This window comes from Ambystoma mexicanum, chromosome 8 (genome assembly GCF_040938575.1).
Source record: "Ambystoma mexicanum isolate Mex_15411 chromosome 8, UKY_AmexF1_1, whole genome shotgun sequence".
In the NCBI taxonomy this organism is placed as follows: Eukaryota; Metazoa; Chordata; class Amphibia; order Caudata; family Ambystomatidae; genus Ambystoma; species Ambystoma mexicanum.
The window spans coordinates 1426749278-1426765958 of NC_090929.1; the positions used below are offsets into that span (position 1 = coordinate 1426749278).

A 16681-nucleotide genomic window follows, 5' to 3' on the forward strand; every position below is an offset into this window, starting at 1 on the left:
TTTACCCTGGAACTTTGTTTGTCTTTTTTTATTTTCCAATATAGAATAACTAATCCAAGAATAAAAAAAATGCACCGACTGCTTTCTCGCGCACTTGAGAACTCTGCTGTACACGAGAAAACACGTACTTTGCGCAAAACCACCACAAGTCCCAATTCGTAAACTACTTTACAAAAATGTATCCTGAAAACTAACTTAGCATTCCCATCGTTCTAAATCTCAAATGAATGCCCGTAGTAATCCGTCAGCATTCACACACTATACTTACTTGACTGCTCTGTTACCTCGGCCAGTTCCCGCTCCTGTAGTGGTCACGCGGTGCGGAAGCCAGGCGGGGGCTCAGGAGAAGGTACGCTAGCGTAGAACGTACGTTTTCTGAACGTAGCGTGCAACGGTCGTAATGAGGAGGAGTCTGCGTTATGCTAGGGTCCGTTTCTCTGATGTCATTTAGGCACAGTGATGGAGAGCAAGGTTTGCAGTCTGGTAGAGAACTTTGTGGTTGGGCAACAGGACAGCCAAGTTGCAGAGTTGGCAGCAGGTATTGTGACACATAAACCAAATGGGCAATGAAATGACATGCGAGCGGGTTAAAAATATAATCTGTTTACAGGTAATAAACAGCAGGGTAGTAATGGGCAGGTATGGTGGTGTTTGTATTGAATGTCCCATGATGCAGTCCCAGTGCAGGTACTGTGTGCCCATGGCAGATTGCAGTTGACATTGCACGCAAAGTGCTCTGTGACCATGGGTGATTGGAATGTGTATCGCACACTGGTTGATGTGTTTTTCAACTTGTTGAGCCTCCAAGTTGGCTGAAATAGGGTGGGGGGCACATCCAATGGAAGTCATGGACATGAATGCAGTGGTTGGAAGCTGCTAAATGTTTTTCTGGGAGTGTGTGGTCACTTAAATCTTTGAAGGGTATGGGGCTGGCAGCGAGTGTGAAATGAGCCCAGGGCAGGTGACATCCTCAAAAAGAGGGCGAGTTGAGAGAGATGCTGTGGGTGACGTGGGAGGACTTTGCGTGTTGGATGCAATGTACCCTGCGACAGACCAAGGTGGGATCTCTTGGGTTTGGCGCCTCACTTTATTGTGAAATTCAACGTTCCTTTTATTGAGAGGTTGGTGCAGGCACACGTGTACAATGGACAAGGCAATACCCAGTTTATCTGTGAAGTCACAGCTCGCTTGGAATGTTTCATTAGCACTTTAACGCCCCTCAACCTGTGTCTATTGCAAAGTAAATATCTGATCATTAACTTTGTTTTAACTTAATGATGACTTGACTAGTGTTCAGAATATATGTGTGCTTAATCATTTTATTCACATATGCTTAACTGTAAATTGCATGCTTCTGTTAAATAATTACTTATGTGGTTTGAAAACCATAGGGGTGTATACAGAGTTTTCCGACTGTCATTTCAGTTATGAAATCGGCTAGTCCTGGCTTTCAGGTACTCTTCGTATTTCATTACGGTAATTGTGCCCCTATCATGTAGCTGTGCAATTGTCAATGGAAGGAAACATTTTGCTGTTTCATAACGCCATACTGTTCATAATAAAGAAGAAACCTTGGAAGCAGTGGGGCAATCTGCAAAGTAGAGTAGTGGCATATGGATCTACTTTCCCCTTGGTTTCTGCTGTAAGCAGTGGTGTAACACAAAATGTGGGGGGGGGGGGGCTGCGAGCCATGCTGAGCCCCTCCCCCCCCCCCCGCAACAAATTGCAGGTTGTGCCACACTCTGGGCCGGCCTAGATTATCACGCTAGCACAAATGTGCTGCTGAAGTGGTATGTGCACACTGTACTAGGGGAAAGATAAACATGTGTTTTAATGCAATATACCACACGTTTTTGAGAAAAATGGGCTAAAAAGCCAGTGTTTTTGCAATTGTTTTGCAGTGCACAGGAACATTGATGCTTTGCTATCAAAAATGCCATGGTACATTGAAAAAATGTCCCACTGGCTGCACAAAGTAGACCAGTGTAGACACGTAATAACATTGCAGTAAAACATGCCAGGCCACGTTTAGACATACCTAGACTGGTTGCACCAAAATGCCAGTTGAAGCAATAACGCTCATCAAGAAGAGAGCACACATTCAAGCCCGGGCCTCTGCAGCCACTAACAACACGGCCAAACTCTTTAAAATCTGCAAGGAACTGGTCAATCCTGTTGCGGTCTCTACCTCTCCTGTTCCCTCCCAGGCCCTCTATATGGCTCTGGCCTCTAACTTCTCGGCTAAAACTCAGGACATCCTGCCCTCTATCTCCTGTTCCTCTCTCTTTTGGCCATCTCTACCTCTCCTACTCATTACAATTACATTATTTGTAATGCGCACTATGGACCCTAAGGCATAAAAGAGCAGACAATTGAGGAAAAACAAAGAAGGTTTTTCCTTCTTTCTCTCTGATAACACCTGCCAAGGTTTCTAGACGAGTCTAATCTATGAAAGTGTTGTCCAAACAGGTGCTCCCCTGCTCCAGAACCATCAAGGACCATATTGACACCCTCGCTGCAGCCTTGGACGATTTCAGTTATCACTTTTTCGCCACTGGAACATTCCCCTCTCCCCTTAAGCCAGTAGTCTTCAAACTTTTTTGGACTGGGCCCCCCCTGAGGAAAATTTGGGCAGCCCGAGGCCCCCCCAAAAATGCCAAGTGGACAGTATGTTGTATGAACAATTGCGCGCCGTCACTGCACCCTACTCCCAGTATAGTCTCTGGGCTCTGCCACCTGCTCCCTCATCCCACTCCTACCCAGTCCCTGGGCTCTCCCCACCCCATCACAGACCCTGGGCACTCCCCATCCTGCTCCCACCACTATCCCAGTGCTCCTGCCCATCCTGCTCCCACCACAATCCCTGGGCTCCACCCACCCCGTTCCCAACACAGAGGGCCAGTGGGAGCTGGTGAATTTTTTTTAAATAGAGAAGCATAAAGATTTCACGCAAAAATGCCATGGCGACCGAGCGCAGTGTGGTAGCCGGAACCAATCAATAGGGGTGCGTGGGGGCTTTTCGGCCTGTGAATTTTTAAAAGCAGTTTTCAATTGGCGCTGGGGGGCCAAAGGGGAAAGCGTTGTATTTTTGACTGAACATATATGATAGATATCCAGTAGAAAAAAATACCATCCCTGTCCCCTGGGCTCCACAGCGCTTCAGAAGAAGAGCTGATTTTGGCAGATGGGTAGTGGGATTGTGCAGCACAACCCTCCTCCCCCCACTCGCCAAAATCAGCTCAACTGACCAAAACAAACACACATTCACACAGCTATCATGCGAACGAGCACCCATCACCATAGACTCACTCATAACACAAGCATACACGCATCCATACACATATTTAAATAAAAAATAAATGAACATAAACGTACCTTCTGCAGGGGACTGCGTGTGGGTGCTGAAATGCCCTGCTCCAGGTTGCTCTGTCCGTATGTGCGAGGAGGTGCCGGAGCCCCCCCTCGCACATACAGATATGCAGTGCCCCAGCCAGCATTTCCAATGAGCTATGCAAGGCTGGTGAAGCAAAACGCCCCCAGCATTGCATTGCTCAGTGAGCATGTGTGGCTGGGGAACAATGTTTCCCTTTGACAGTTCAGCCAGCCCAGGTGCCCTCACTCAGCTGGAAAAAGCAGCTGAGGGAGTGCTCAGTGTTTCATGGGGCTGGCTCCCCGGCTCCTCCATAATGGGTGAGGGGGCCACTGGGTGGCCGCCCCCTCACCCATTATGGGTGAGTCGCCAGGCTCGGACTGGCCTATACCTGCACCAAAAATGATAGTGTAAGCCAGTCAAAATGGGCCACTTTTTTTGGCCAATGTGGGCCAGTTTGATGAGTTACTTCACTATGCAGCTAGTAGTTTTGACCATTGTTTTTTTTATTGCTGCATTTACAGTTTACAAAAAACCATCCACAACAAACTATAAAAACAATTAATCAAATTACATATTATAAAAATCAGAAGGAAAAAGAAGTAAAAAAACATTTAGCTCAGGGCTCCAGATAAGGGGAGTACTAGGCCTTTTTACGCATGAATATCTTGTAAATACGCCAGCTTTATTATTTTCCTGCGTACATTTATACACAAGTTTAGAGCAGAGGGCAGTGCAAAGGTCAGGTTACTTGACAGAAACAAGAAGGCTTATTGTGATTTTTATCTACATGGATGTAATTGCAAGCCACCTCTGAAACGGAATGTATTTCTCTGAAGCCTTTAAAAAAATAAACTGCACACTGATAAAAGGAATAGTTTCTTTCCATTCAGCTTAAGAAGCACTGTGCATGTTTTCCTAGAATTTTAGGAATGTATAATTAATAAGATGGAAAACTAAGTTGCAATTGAGAATATTTTTTTTCTTAACAAGTTATGCTTTTTTCCAATGAAAGCAAACCAGTATTGCACAATTGTATTTTTCAGAGTTCCGGTGCTGTGTGCATTATCATACAGAGGCAGATCATTTTTACACTTCTAATTTAATTTACAGTCTAATTATAAAAACAGTGTGTAGAATGATGACTCTGTACAGTCTAGTTTACATCCAATCAACCTTGCAGTCAATGGGGTACATTACTATAAATGGTCAATGGCAGCAGAGTCTTTGCTCAAGGGTGAGTCGTTGTCATTACACTGATCACAGGTGTTCTAACCTCTCAAATCTTCAAGACTACAAATAAAACATCCAAACCTGACTCTCAAGAAAGTGCACGTGCTGTTCAAAATCAAACAAATGAAAGTTACATTGGTAATTGAAATAGAAACTCAGCAAAACCTGTCCCTGTGGTAATCCAAATAGGTATTTAACTTTATGTAGCGCTTCATAAATGGTTTGCCGTACTGTGATCATTATACCTCAGTTGATACTCAGTTAACCAACCTCTGAAGGATGTTAGCCAATAAGATAGCTCAGCCGGTTGAGCACTCGTTGCTACAATCCCTGCGTGATCTGTGGGTTGCGGGTTCGAATCCCGGCAAGTCCAACTCAGCCTTTCTTCCTTTCGAGGTCGATAAAGGAGTACTGACTTTGGTTTGGTGGTAATTGTGATAAATATGTTCTATGTACATCGCTTTGTCAAAAGAGCTATATAAATAACCATTTGACCACTAGATTGGATAAAGAATTTAGCATGGAGTCCTTGCCTCTCTGCACTGTTGTATCATAACATTGGCATACCATTAGATGGTAATAGCTCCAGGAAATTAGGACTTTCATTAAACATCAAAAGACAATTCTGCTATCGAAACTCAAAACACATGATACAAATTCATGTATGCTTTACTACATAATTGGCTAGGTTTTGTGATTTCAACATTCAAATATATACAGGAGAGATCAAATGGCCAGAAATAATGAAATGTGTATTCTGTCACAATGCAGAAAGCAGCCGCATAGTAATGAGTTCCCTACAGTTTTTCACACATCAGCTGGATGTCGCATACATTTTACTCTCTTGCGAAGAAGAAAAGTCATATTTACTCTCTTAAAATCACATTTACTCTCAAAGTTTAAAAATAGAGAGTAAAATACTCCCACCTCAAAATCTTATCTGGAGCACTGATTTAGATACAGCACAAAAACGTCAGTTTACAACATGATTCCCTTCCAAAGCAACATTCTTCTTATTCAACTCAGAAATGAGAAATATAAGAAAACTATTCAAAGATAAAACCAAGGATATAGCAGAGCCCCAGATACAACGGCACCAAAACAAATTTCTAGATACCTCTGAACAATCAATTGTGTAATCCTTGAAAAACCTAAGTCGTTCTGCACCAAAAAAAGTACACTCTACTACAAAGTGTTTCAAAGTCTCGCGGGTATTTCTTGCCCCACAAAACCTACATTCCTTTTCCGGTACATTTGGCCCCTCCTGCATATTCAAGTTCCAGCTTTCAATTTTATCAAAAACAGGTAGTTGGGTTAGCCTAAAACGCATGAAGTTCATGCGTATAATAGGACACGGAAACTTTTTTGAATATATAGAGGAAGACATAGGTTTATACATACTAAGGAATAACACTCCACAAATCCTGTATGAGTCAATGCAGTCAACCGTCTCAGCCCAGTCGGACCTGAACAGGGTCTTTTTAACATGCCCCTGTCTGAGAATCAAGAGTTTTTCAGATGAACAAATATAGACCAACACAGAGCACATCCGTTCGTTGAAATCTCTTAAAGATGGTACCGATCCTGCTAGCATGACAACCTTAAGATTCTCATAAAGGGAGTTTTTGGGCAGAGCAATTATTCTTCTAAATAGAGACAACTGTCTTCACACATACCTAGCCTTTAAAGACACCAGACACAACTCGTGTCTAATGATGGTGTTTGGAATAGCCATAGAGAGACCAAATACGTTCTTCCATAATGCTGCTTGAATAATAATCAAAAGGTCACCCATGTTTTGAGAGAAAAGGTCAAGTCCGTAGAAGATGATGGCCTCAAATTTGGTCAAATAGTATAGTCTCAGGGGAATTAACGAAAATTTACATACTTTCTGCTTTAGAAATTTCATGTGAGCAGTAAGTTTCTTGGCTTTTATCATACAGGATAGATTTCCAATTTTCAATACTGACCCTGTTAGCCAAATAATATCCCAAGTAAACTATGGTCTATGGTCTTGACCCGTCCACAGTGTCCGTTCCCATAGTCCACGCATATTGGATATCTTTTTTTTTCTTTTTGTTAGAACCAGGACTTTAGATTTTGTGGCATTAGGGAATAAATTGTTTGCCACTGCATATTCGTAGAAAAGCTGCATCCTAACCCTGAGTCCTCGCTGAGTTCTATCGAACAGAATGAAATCATCCGCATAGGCCATCCACTCCAGCCCTACACTCCCCAATCTCGCCGGTGCAATGGAGGGGCCCTGCCACAGTCACTCAGCATCACACGAAGAGTGTAGGGGCCAGAGTGCATCCTTGTTTAACCCCTGTAAAGGTGGCTATCTCAGACGCACCATCGTCAGATAAACGTACGCAGATGGACGTTTTAGAGTGCAATAAGGCAATCAACTGGACCATCTTACGGGGAATGCCCAGAGTAATCATTTTGCACCAGAGCCTGGGTCTAATCACCCCATCAAATGCACTAGACATGTCCAGTGATGCCAAATACACGTCCCCAACATGCGAGTGGTGGACATAATGTCTAAGATGGGGGGGGGGGGGAAATAGCCGCATTTAGAGAAGTACCAAGCTCAACACGAAACCCCACCTGAGACCTACTTAGAAGGTTATGTTCCCTGATAACAAGATTGAGGTCCCTTAATAACAGAATAGAAAAAAACCTTACTTGTAGCATCCGTTAGAGCTATAGGTCAGTAATTGGACAAATCCAATTTATCGCCCCTTTTAAAAATGGGTACAATAATGGATTTAGACCAGGAAACGGTCACTGTCTGAGACAGAAAAATATGGTCTAACATAGGTTTTAACAGCTCAACCCAAATTCCAGGGTCCTCTTTAAAAACAAAGGGGGCAATCCTGTCAGGGCCGGGGGCCCTAGATGGCTTCAGTTGGGCAACCGCCCAAGCGATATCCTCCTTGTTCCAATTACAAATACCCTTCACAGGTAAACCCAAATCAAAGTTCTGCAATGCTCCAAAGGCCTCGGGTAAGGCATATTTCTTGGTGTAGAAGGATACCCAAGAAGCAGAATCTATGGGGCAGTCCGTACTCCCTTTAAAAGCCTGTTAACCGTCGACCAAAAATGGCCGTCTTTACCCTTACACAGAAGCTCCAACATATTTTGATGGCAAAGAGAATAAGCGTCCATTTTAAGGGATTTGACATAATTCTTATGCCTCAAAATAATAGAACGTTTGAGTTCTATATGAAGAGGTACCATCACCAGCCTCAATATCACGGCCATAGAGAGCATCGCCAGACTTTTTAAACAACACAGAAAGGAGTTGATTGAATTTTAAATACAATTTTCTTATTCCACTTAACTCTCGTACCCCTGTTATTGTATTCCAAACCTGCCTAATACAAGGGGCAGACATGGGAATAGTCAAGGTAAAACGAATGGATAGATGGTCACCCAAAGCCAAATTAAGATGACTAAGATAACCACACTGTTTCCTAATGCCATCTGAGAGATAGAAGTAATCAATACGAGAGGTTGATGCTCCTCTATGCCAAGTATGTTTAGTGGCAATAGAAGAGGGCGAGTGATCCTGTAAGGACAAGTCCCACTCTTTAAGAAAAAGATCCCACCCAATGCCTCGGCTAAGGTTCACGTGCTGAGCCAAAGGAAGAGCCCCCTGTGAGTTCCACCAGGCACCTTCTACACAGAAGGAATTAAAATCCCCTCCAAAGATGACTTGAAAACCACAGTCCCTCTGAATCCAGTTAAACCAAATCTCTCCTATCCCCTCCTCTTGGAAGCTCCTCACCCCCCCCCCACCCAACCGCAGAACAGGAAACAGTATTATACCCAGCTAAAGAAGGATTAGCCATCAACATAGTGTCCCTCAGTAAATATATTCTAGGAATACTAGTACAGGTCGAATTATGGAATAATTTATACAAATTAGAGTAACCACAAGTATTCCAAGATATAACATCAATGGTTATCCTGTCATGCATGTATCATACTTAGCTGTAGACTCTGTAAAGATCTAAGGGCAGGTTGTATCCATGACCAGTCCTGGCCATTACCCAAGAGGTTACAAATGAGAGATATAACATCTCCAGAGTCACCCATTGGCACAGGGGTAGTCCCCACACCTGTTTCAGGGGTAGACGCCACAGGTTGTACAAAGGAAAGAAATATTTTTGCTTCTGCAGAATCGTACAATTCCACCAGGTCAAATCCCATGGATTTTACACTGTTGGTCCCAAACCATGGAAGCAACCATATCTGAATGAAAGAAGCTAAACATTTTGCCATTAGCTACTCTGCCATTGGCATCTATATCATCAGTAGTTATTGATCTGAGAAGCGGAATTGCCTTTAAAAAAGCCAGTAACCCGACCCTTTTAAGGTGGTTCCCCTTTATGCCATTCTCAATAGGTATCCAACCTATGATTTTACTGCTTGGACATGGCGCAACCCCTGTATCCCCCTGACTGGACCCCACACCTGGCCCAGAAGACACTGATGCTGCTCCATCCAAAACTTGAGCAGGAGCCACCCCATCAACATGTTATGTCAGAACTGGGGAAGCGGTACCACCCGCCAGAGAACCGCAGTGCCCCATCCCCACATTGGGCACCAGAAGACCTCTCATAGTTTGTTCCACTTGTATATCTTGGTGGTGACTGGAGGGAGGGCCCTAAAAGTGTCAGGACTATGGGCTATTAGAACATAATACACAAGGGGGTTGTCTTGACCTTTATGTTTACCCGGTCTACTTTCTAATTGCTGTAAACCTGTTCTGTCATAAAACACACATTTTGGATTTCTTCAGTATATGGTAGTACTTAAACTAATCAATTGATGGTACAGACAAAAATAGAAACTGGGTACAGCTTTTATTTGATTAGTTGTGCATGCATTTTGTAGTTATGCATTTAAAATATTTTTTGAGGTAGTTTTTTAACAAGAAAATACAGAAGTTCAGTTTACAAGTACAGTTGTTTTCATTAAACATTTACACACCTTTATGGCAACTGAAAAGGTAGTTCAATTTTGTTTATACATCATAAAAGCAGATATGTGCTTATAGGATTTAGTGCGTAACCACCACCTATAGTGACAAGTGATGGCTGCAATGCATAGTACAACCAAGTGAAAAAACATAGTAAATAGTTAATACAATGGGTTGTATTTAGCCAGGCTAGAGGGTGACCTAACACATGGTCGATGTCTGGATATACATCAGGAAGTTGAAAGGGCCAGGTGGTGCAAGCCGGGGTACTGGTCCTCAGACGTTTCGGCAAGGTGCCTTCATCTAGGGCCTGTAATAGGTCTCCCTAAAAAGGAGAGTGGAGGGGACTCTATTAGTGCCTGCAATGGTTGGAGGCTTCTGATCATGACAGTTAAAAAGATTTCCATGGTTATGGGACACCACTAGTAAAGTTAAAAAATATTCTTAGGAATGCACGAAACTAACCTGGAGGGTAGTATCGCTGGAGTGGATCCTGCAGAGGGTGGTCCACTAATATCAAGATTTGGGTGAGTAGTTCGTAATTGTTCAACAAGTTGGTTCAGTGCAGCTGCAGGCTGCTGTGGGATAAATAAGATCCAGTAAGTGTACTGTGTATCTCAAGGAGTAACATTCGTAGGGGAAAGGTGAAAGGGACCTGCAGCACCACTCTCACACAGGGAGGGGGGGCTCACCTTGCAAGGCGTTGTTGCTTTTTGCTGGTAATAGTAGAGATCCCGCCAGAAATAAAGCTGGGGGATGCATCCGGTAGATAAGGGCTAAGTGTCCCAGAAAGTGGCGTTTTTGGCCTAATACGGGGAGACATAAAAAAGAGGGAGAGAGAGCACAAAGTAGCAGTTAGTCTACAAGTTGCAGTGACTGGCCGGTAAGGGGTGTCGGTTACAGGTGGATTTCAAGGGAAATACCTGCTGTCTGCCGTGGGTCTGGGTCGCTCGAGGCCGTAATGTACTGAGGCAGGGGAGCTGTCTCTAGTTATAATAAAGCTCTACTGTTCTGTGCATAATGCGCATGTTTCGGGAAACCAGTGTTGCTCGAGGTCCCGATGCGCATGTGCAGTCGAGGGCTGGAAACATCTGCATGTAGGGCGCATGTGGGAAGGGAGCAGAGACTGGCGAATACTAAGTGCGTAAGAACGCAAGGGGGGTATTGGGCCTTGATAATGCCGATTTAGCGTCCCGTAGTCAAGGGAACGCGAGTGTGTGCTAGTATACGAATGTGTTCGTGATGGTGAGGCAAGCCTGTCCACCAGCCTGAGAGCAACCAAGCCGTGTGGAGAGGGGGCTCGCAATGTCAAAATACTCAACATAGCTGTTGGATGGATAAAGTAAACTACGGGTGAGCATGAGCGTTGGCTCAAAACAGTCAATTAAAACATTGAACCTACGTGGATTTTTGAATCTAAAAAAAAATAAAAATAAAAAATATATATATGAGAGAGACACAAAGATAGGATATATTTACGCAGTGCTAGCCTAGTTCAGTGGATGAATTAATCCAGGCTAAGAATGCACTCAAGGGGAGGATTCACAAGATGAAAGGCACATAGCACTGCCTGATGGCTAGCAGATAACTCGGCCAGGCGGGCTGCATGTGCACCACTGGGGTCTAGTACAAGGTGCGAGGCTAATGGTTATGTAGATGCAGGGTTCCCATTAATGCGATACCAAGGGGATACTGATGACTGGGCTGTATTGGTCAGGGAGGGGCCCAAAGTAGTTCGGGTAATCGCCTGGTGAGGGAGCTTGGTAGAGGTGGTCAAGGTGGTACTGGTGGTAGATTAGCCGCGGAAGCTGGTGGGTTCAGCCTCATTGAGCCCGTTGGTGATGCTTTTAAGTTTGAAAATCCCCCAGGCCTCTTTATGATTCAGCGAGTTGCTTGCTCCACTGGTGTTGGGGACTTTGTCTGTATCCCACCAAAAGATGTCATCTGGTCCGTGGTGGTGTTCTATATAATGTTGGACCAGTGGGGATGTTAAGGACTTGCATCTGATCCATGATCGATGTTCTCCTATTCTTTTGTGAATTTGGCGAGTAGTTGTTCCTACATATTGAAGCCCACAGGGACACTCTATTATGTAAATTACATTCGCCGTTTTGCAGTTCGTGAATTGCCTAAGTTGCCAATCTTTTTCACCAATCTTGAATGAATTCATTTTCTTAGTAAAGCGGCATACTGTGCATGTGCCGCATGGGTGGTGGCCTCTTATCTCTCGCATATTCCAGATAGTTGACCTTGGCGTCTTGTTATTAAGTCTAGCATGTGTTAGAATGTCCTTAAGGTTTTTGGATCTTTTCAGGGCCGTTCTAGGCACTTTTTCTTCTGGAAGGCTAGGTTGAACCAGCGGCCAGAATTTCTTTAAGGATTCCTTTGAGTTGGGTGGCGTCTGGCCCAAAGGTAGACGCAAAGGTAAAGGTATCGTCACTGTTGGGACTGGCCATTTTGGGTGTTAGTAGGCTCTCTCTAGGCATGTATTTGGCTCTTTTTGTTGTGTTTTTTTTATAAGCTTTTTCGGGTAACCTCTTTCTTGTAATTTGTTTTGGAGGACTTTGGCATGTGTTGTAATGATCTAGTTCAGTGCAGTTACGTCTTAATCTCAGAAATTGGCCGTAAGGAAGATTGTCATGCAGACTTTTCGGGTGGTGACTATTGTAATGAAGCAAAGTGTTTCTATCCGTCTCTTTGGTAAAGAGATTACACATCAAGGTTCCATTATTGACTGATATAGAAAGGTCCAGGAAGTTGATTGTTGTGTTGCTGCAGTGCATGGTAAATTTTATTTCTTGAGTCTTGGTGTTGAGCAGTTGAAGAAATCGACAAGGCTGTTTTCATCACCTTTCCATATTAGGATAATGTCATTGTACCTATACCTTTTCAGTTGCCATAAAGGTGTGTAAATGTTTAATGAAACCAACTGTACCCTGGTAAACTGAACTTCTGTAAACTGAACTTCTGTATTTTCTTGTTTAAAAAAAGACCTAAAAAATATTTTAAATGCATAACTACAAAATGCATGCACAGCTAATCAAATAAAAGCTGTACCCAGTTTCTATTTTTGTCTGTACCGTCAATTGATTAGTTTAAGTACTACCACATACTGAAGAAATCCAAAATGTGTCTTTTATGACAGAACAGGTTTACAGCAATTAAAAAGTAGACCGGGTAAACATAACGGTCAGGACAACCCACTTGTATATCTGCCTGAGTTGACTCAAAGACCTGTAGCCGCCACCCGGTTGGCAACATTGGTAGGCACAATAGGCTGTAAAGGACCAGTCGATGTACGAGCGTGCATTGTACTAATCAATTTACCAAATGCTGTCATTTTAGTCTGTTTAGTTTGCACCCATTCCAGCACATTTTCACCCTGGACCCCCTTTTTAGATCCTCTAGAGGTACCTGGAGTCTCCAACGGTGATCCATCACCTTTAGTAGTGTCCTGGACCTGTCCGGGGCAGTTCAACTAAGCTTCAGCCACTGAGCCCTCATCAGCCTGTTCAGCACAACCCTCTGTCAGTTATCTGATGATGGTTTAACTTGCGAATAGCCTTCAGGTTGGAATGACTCCCCTTAATCTTCACAGAGGCCATATTTTTAGTATATATATATCTATATATATATATATATATATATATATATATATATATATATATATATATATATATATATTTAGTATTTGATGCTTTTTTCCTACACCTTTTTCCCCTGATGGGATTAGTGGGCACTGACTGTATGTCCGATTCATTTTCAATAATAGAAAGATTGGAGTCAACCACCAGAATTTCCTCCTGTTCTGCAACACTATCATGCAGATTATCCATTGCTTCTATTAGAGCTGAGGGACTGTCTGAGCATTCCACAGCGCGTTTATCCACTGACAAAGGATGAGCAATTCTTTCAGATTGATCACAGACCCCAACATTGGGACAATGCTCTACAAGGTATGACTGAGAGTGCCTCCAAAATAACAGACGTTTTCTCATCCAACCTCACCAACCTAGAATTGTTTAAGTGAACCCCATCGCTTACAGGCAAGGGATGATGCACCTTACTAGGGGGTACACCCTCGGTAGATTTTCCAAAGACAAGCTCATTAGATCAAGAACATTTAGATGAATTTTTAAAAGCACCCCAACCCGAGAATGAACCCACCAGTCATTCCAAGGTTTCCAATTAGGGCATCAGACTTATTAAAGGACCCAATCGGTTGAGTAGAAGCATGGAATCTAACAATCTTCCTCATAGCCAGAGGAGCTACCATCTCATCAGTTTCTTGGAGACACTCTGCATCAGTTAGTTCCAGTAGTCCAACATCTAGGGGAGCATTAACTGAAGTATTCAGAGTCCCATCATGTGGAGGCGATACATTTAAAGAAAGTTCAGCCACAGGCGCACATCCTCCTGTACAGGATTAATTAGTGCACCGGTTAGTCACATTACCCCCAGCTGGTACCTTTTTAGCAGCATCCTGGCTCCTTGTACTGTCGTTAGCCACAGATAAAAGTACAGGCAAGGCCCCCTGTGTTATTTCAACATTGAGATGAGGAGTATGCCCCAAGTTATGCACTTGTTCGGGTTCCATATTGCAGGTATTGGCCCTGAAACCACTTCGTAGGGTGACCATAGCAAACAAATAAATAAAAATTAAAAAAGAAAGTTGATGTTCACCACAGCGAGCTTCAGACAGAAAACACAGCTCAAAGGCAGAAAGCCCACAGGCACTGTGTCCCCTGGAAGTTAAAGGCAAATCAGGCACCAAGTCCAATTTGGGTCAATGGGAATTGCTACACAGCACTCCCCCGCAGTCCCCAAGTAGAAGGAATCGAGCGGGATCAAAGGAGGCAAGCCTCCAACAGTCTCCCACACGGGCCACGGAGCTACTGGGAAGCATTGACGCCAGACTCCTTACCGGCCAAGACTTATGTAAGAACAGCGTTATCCTGTGTGCACCCTGCTCCGTTAGTCCGTTAGTCATGGTAGAGTGAATTTCAAGGCACCTCCGGCAATACAGCAGTTACAGTAGAACCAGACGCCCTTTACGTCGTCGTAGACAAGCTAGTGCAGTTTTTCTGCTATTTACTTTTAACTTAATGTCCTGAATAACTGAATAACTCGCTTACCGCGACTAGAGCAGACCAAGGCCTCAATGTAAATCTATCCAAAAGTAGAGGCTAGCTGTTACTGTGTCCCCTTTCCTCCGCCGTCTCTAGAGCCAAACAGCACAGGAGTCTACAAACCCCCTCCCCCTTTTCACCGCAGCCGGGCTTCGACCATTGTTGCAGAATGCAGAATAAATATTCTTTAAATATAAAAATTTGCATACATTTTAACAAAAAACACTCCCTTGGGTACTATTCAAACAGCCTGTGACTAAAGGAATGAATATCCATTTTTAACTGCGGGGCCACTTTTTCATTGGTGCCTGAGACAGGTTTATGGTCCAGTCCGACCATGGGAGCCACCCCTGCCTATTTCCATTTTTTAAAAAAACTTTTATTGCTGGGCTCTCGCACCCCGCCAACCCCGGGATGCGGGGGGGGGAGGGTTGGCGCGCCTCACAGTTTGAAGACTTCTGCCTTAAGCACTCCCTTGTGCACCCACTCCTCAAGAAGCCGTCTGCCGATCCTACCTGCAAACTATCACCCGATCTCCATCACCCCTTCCTGGGCAAGCTCTTGGCAAAGCTGGCCATCTCCCAGCTTACTCTCCACACTAAATCTGTTGTCTCCATGGCCATCTGCCTGGCTTCAGAGCTGCCAGAAGCAGGTAAACTGCTCTCCTGAACACCTGTGAAGATCTGCTGTCTAACCTTGATTCCAGCATTCCTTCTGTCCTAATTCTCCTTGATCTTTCCTCTACTTTCGACACAGTCAACCACTCCATCCTGATCAATCGACTATGTGAGACCTGGACATCACCGATCAGGCCCTGGGGTGGCTGACCTCCTTCCTCTTGGACTGCCCCTCCCAGGTCCAATTTGGTCCTTTCTCTCTTCAAGACCCTTTGCATTGTCCACAAGGCTTTCTGGGGTCGGGGCCCACACTACATCCAACTCTCTTCACAATATACCTTCCTTCTCGAGCCCTTTCCCCAGCTACCTCCAACTCTTTAAGGGTTAGACGCTTCTTCAGGCACAGAGTGGGGGGTAGATCGCTCTCATCTGCAGGTGCCTCCCTCTGGAATGGCCCCTCTCAAACTTGAGCGGACCACCTGAAGTTCTGGAAGCAGCTCAAAACTTTCCTCTTCTCCTCTGCTTTCTCTCCCAGCCTTCGCTGCTGACCTACCTGTCTGCCATACCGACTGGTTTCTTGCTACCCTGAGATTCTCACCAAGTCCAGGCTCTTTCTTGATCAGTCACCCTTGCACTGCCTCTGGGCCTACCACGCACTTAGGGGCTGTAACTGTAACCTTACAGTCCCTTGTTCTCCTTGCACTACCCAGAGCCACCCTGCCCTGGCTGCACTTTACTAATTACTGCCCTGTTTTCCCTTCCCCTCTTCCTCACTTTCCCTTTGTATTCTCATTCTCGCACTTGCAGGGTCTGAATGACACAAGGCCTCGTAAAATCGGTTGTCTTGTCCTCCCTCTCTATTCCCTCCCTTGTCTTGTTGCGCCTAGAAATACTAGTGTACAGGCGTGTTTTAAATGACTTGTATCATATTTTTTTAACAGAGGCCCAGAAAAATATACAATGCTGCAGTAAGAAACGGCTCTACTGACAGCACCCAAATGCCAGGGCTGCTTTATCAGAAATGTGCAGTTAAAAAAAGTCATACCAAACTGAGGAATGACTAGACTGGCTGCACCAAAATGCCTCTCTAGCCACTAATACCACAGATCGTGCCTGCTTGGCCTGGAAATGGACAACCATTATGATTTATCGCACAATCCGGCCCCCACACATCTCCTCTCCTTCCCACCCCTACCCCAACCTCCAAAATCAGCTCCTTCGTCCAGAATTACCTTCAACTCCCTTTTCCTTGTCCCAGAGCTTACGTATGATACTCCTTGCCTCATAGGTAAGTACTGGGATGAGGAAGAGTGGGACTAGGGATAATGAAGATTACACATAG

At 44.3% G+C, this 16681-nt stretch overlaps 1 protein-coding gene across 2 annotated transcripts in view; it reads left to right on the forward strand.

The window, feature by feature from the left end:
* The first annotated feature begins 423 nt into the window (after positions 1-423).
* The window catches only part of MMS19 (MMS19 homolog, cytosolic iron-sulfur assembly component), a 1998114-nt gene continuing 1981856 nt past the window's right edge, over positions 424-16681 (forward strand). For both annotated transcript variants that reach the window (XM_069611573.1, XM_069611574.1), the window contains exon 1: positions 424-538. In XM_069611573.1, coding sequence (XP_069467674.1) covers positions 460-538 — 79 coding nt within the window. In that variant the 5' untranslated portion in view covers positions 424-459. The remainder of the gene's footprint in view (positions 539-16681) is intronic.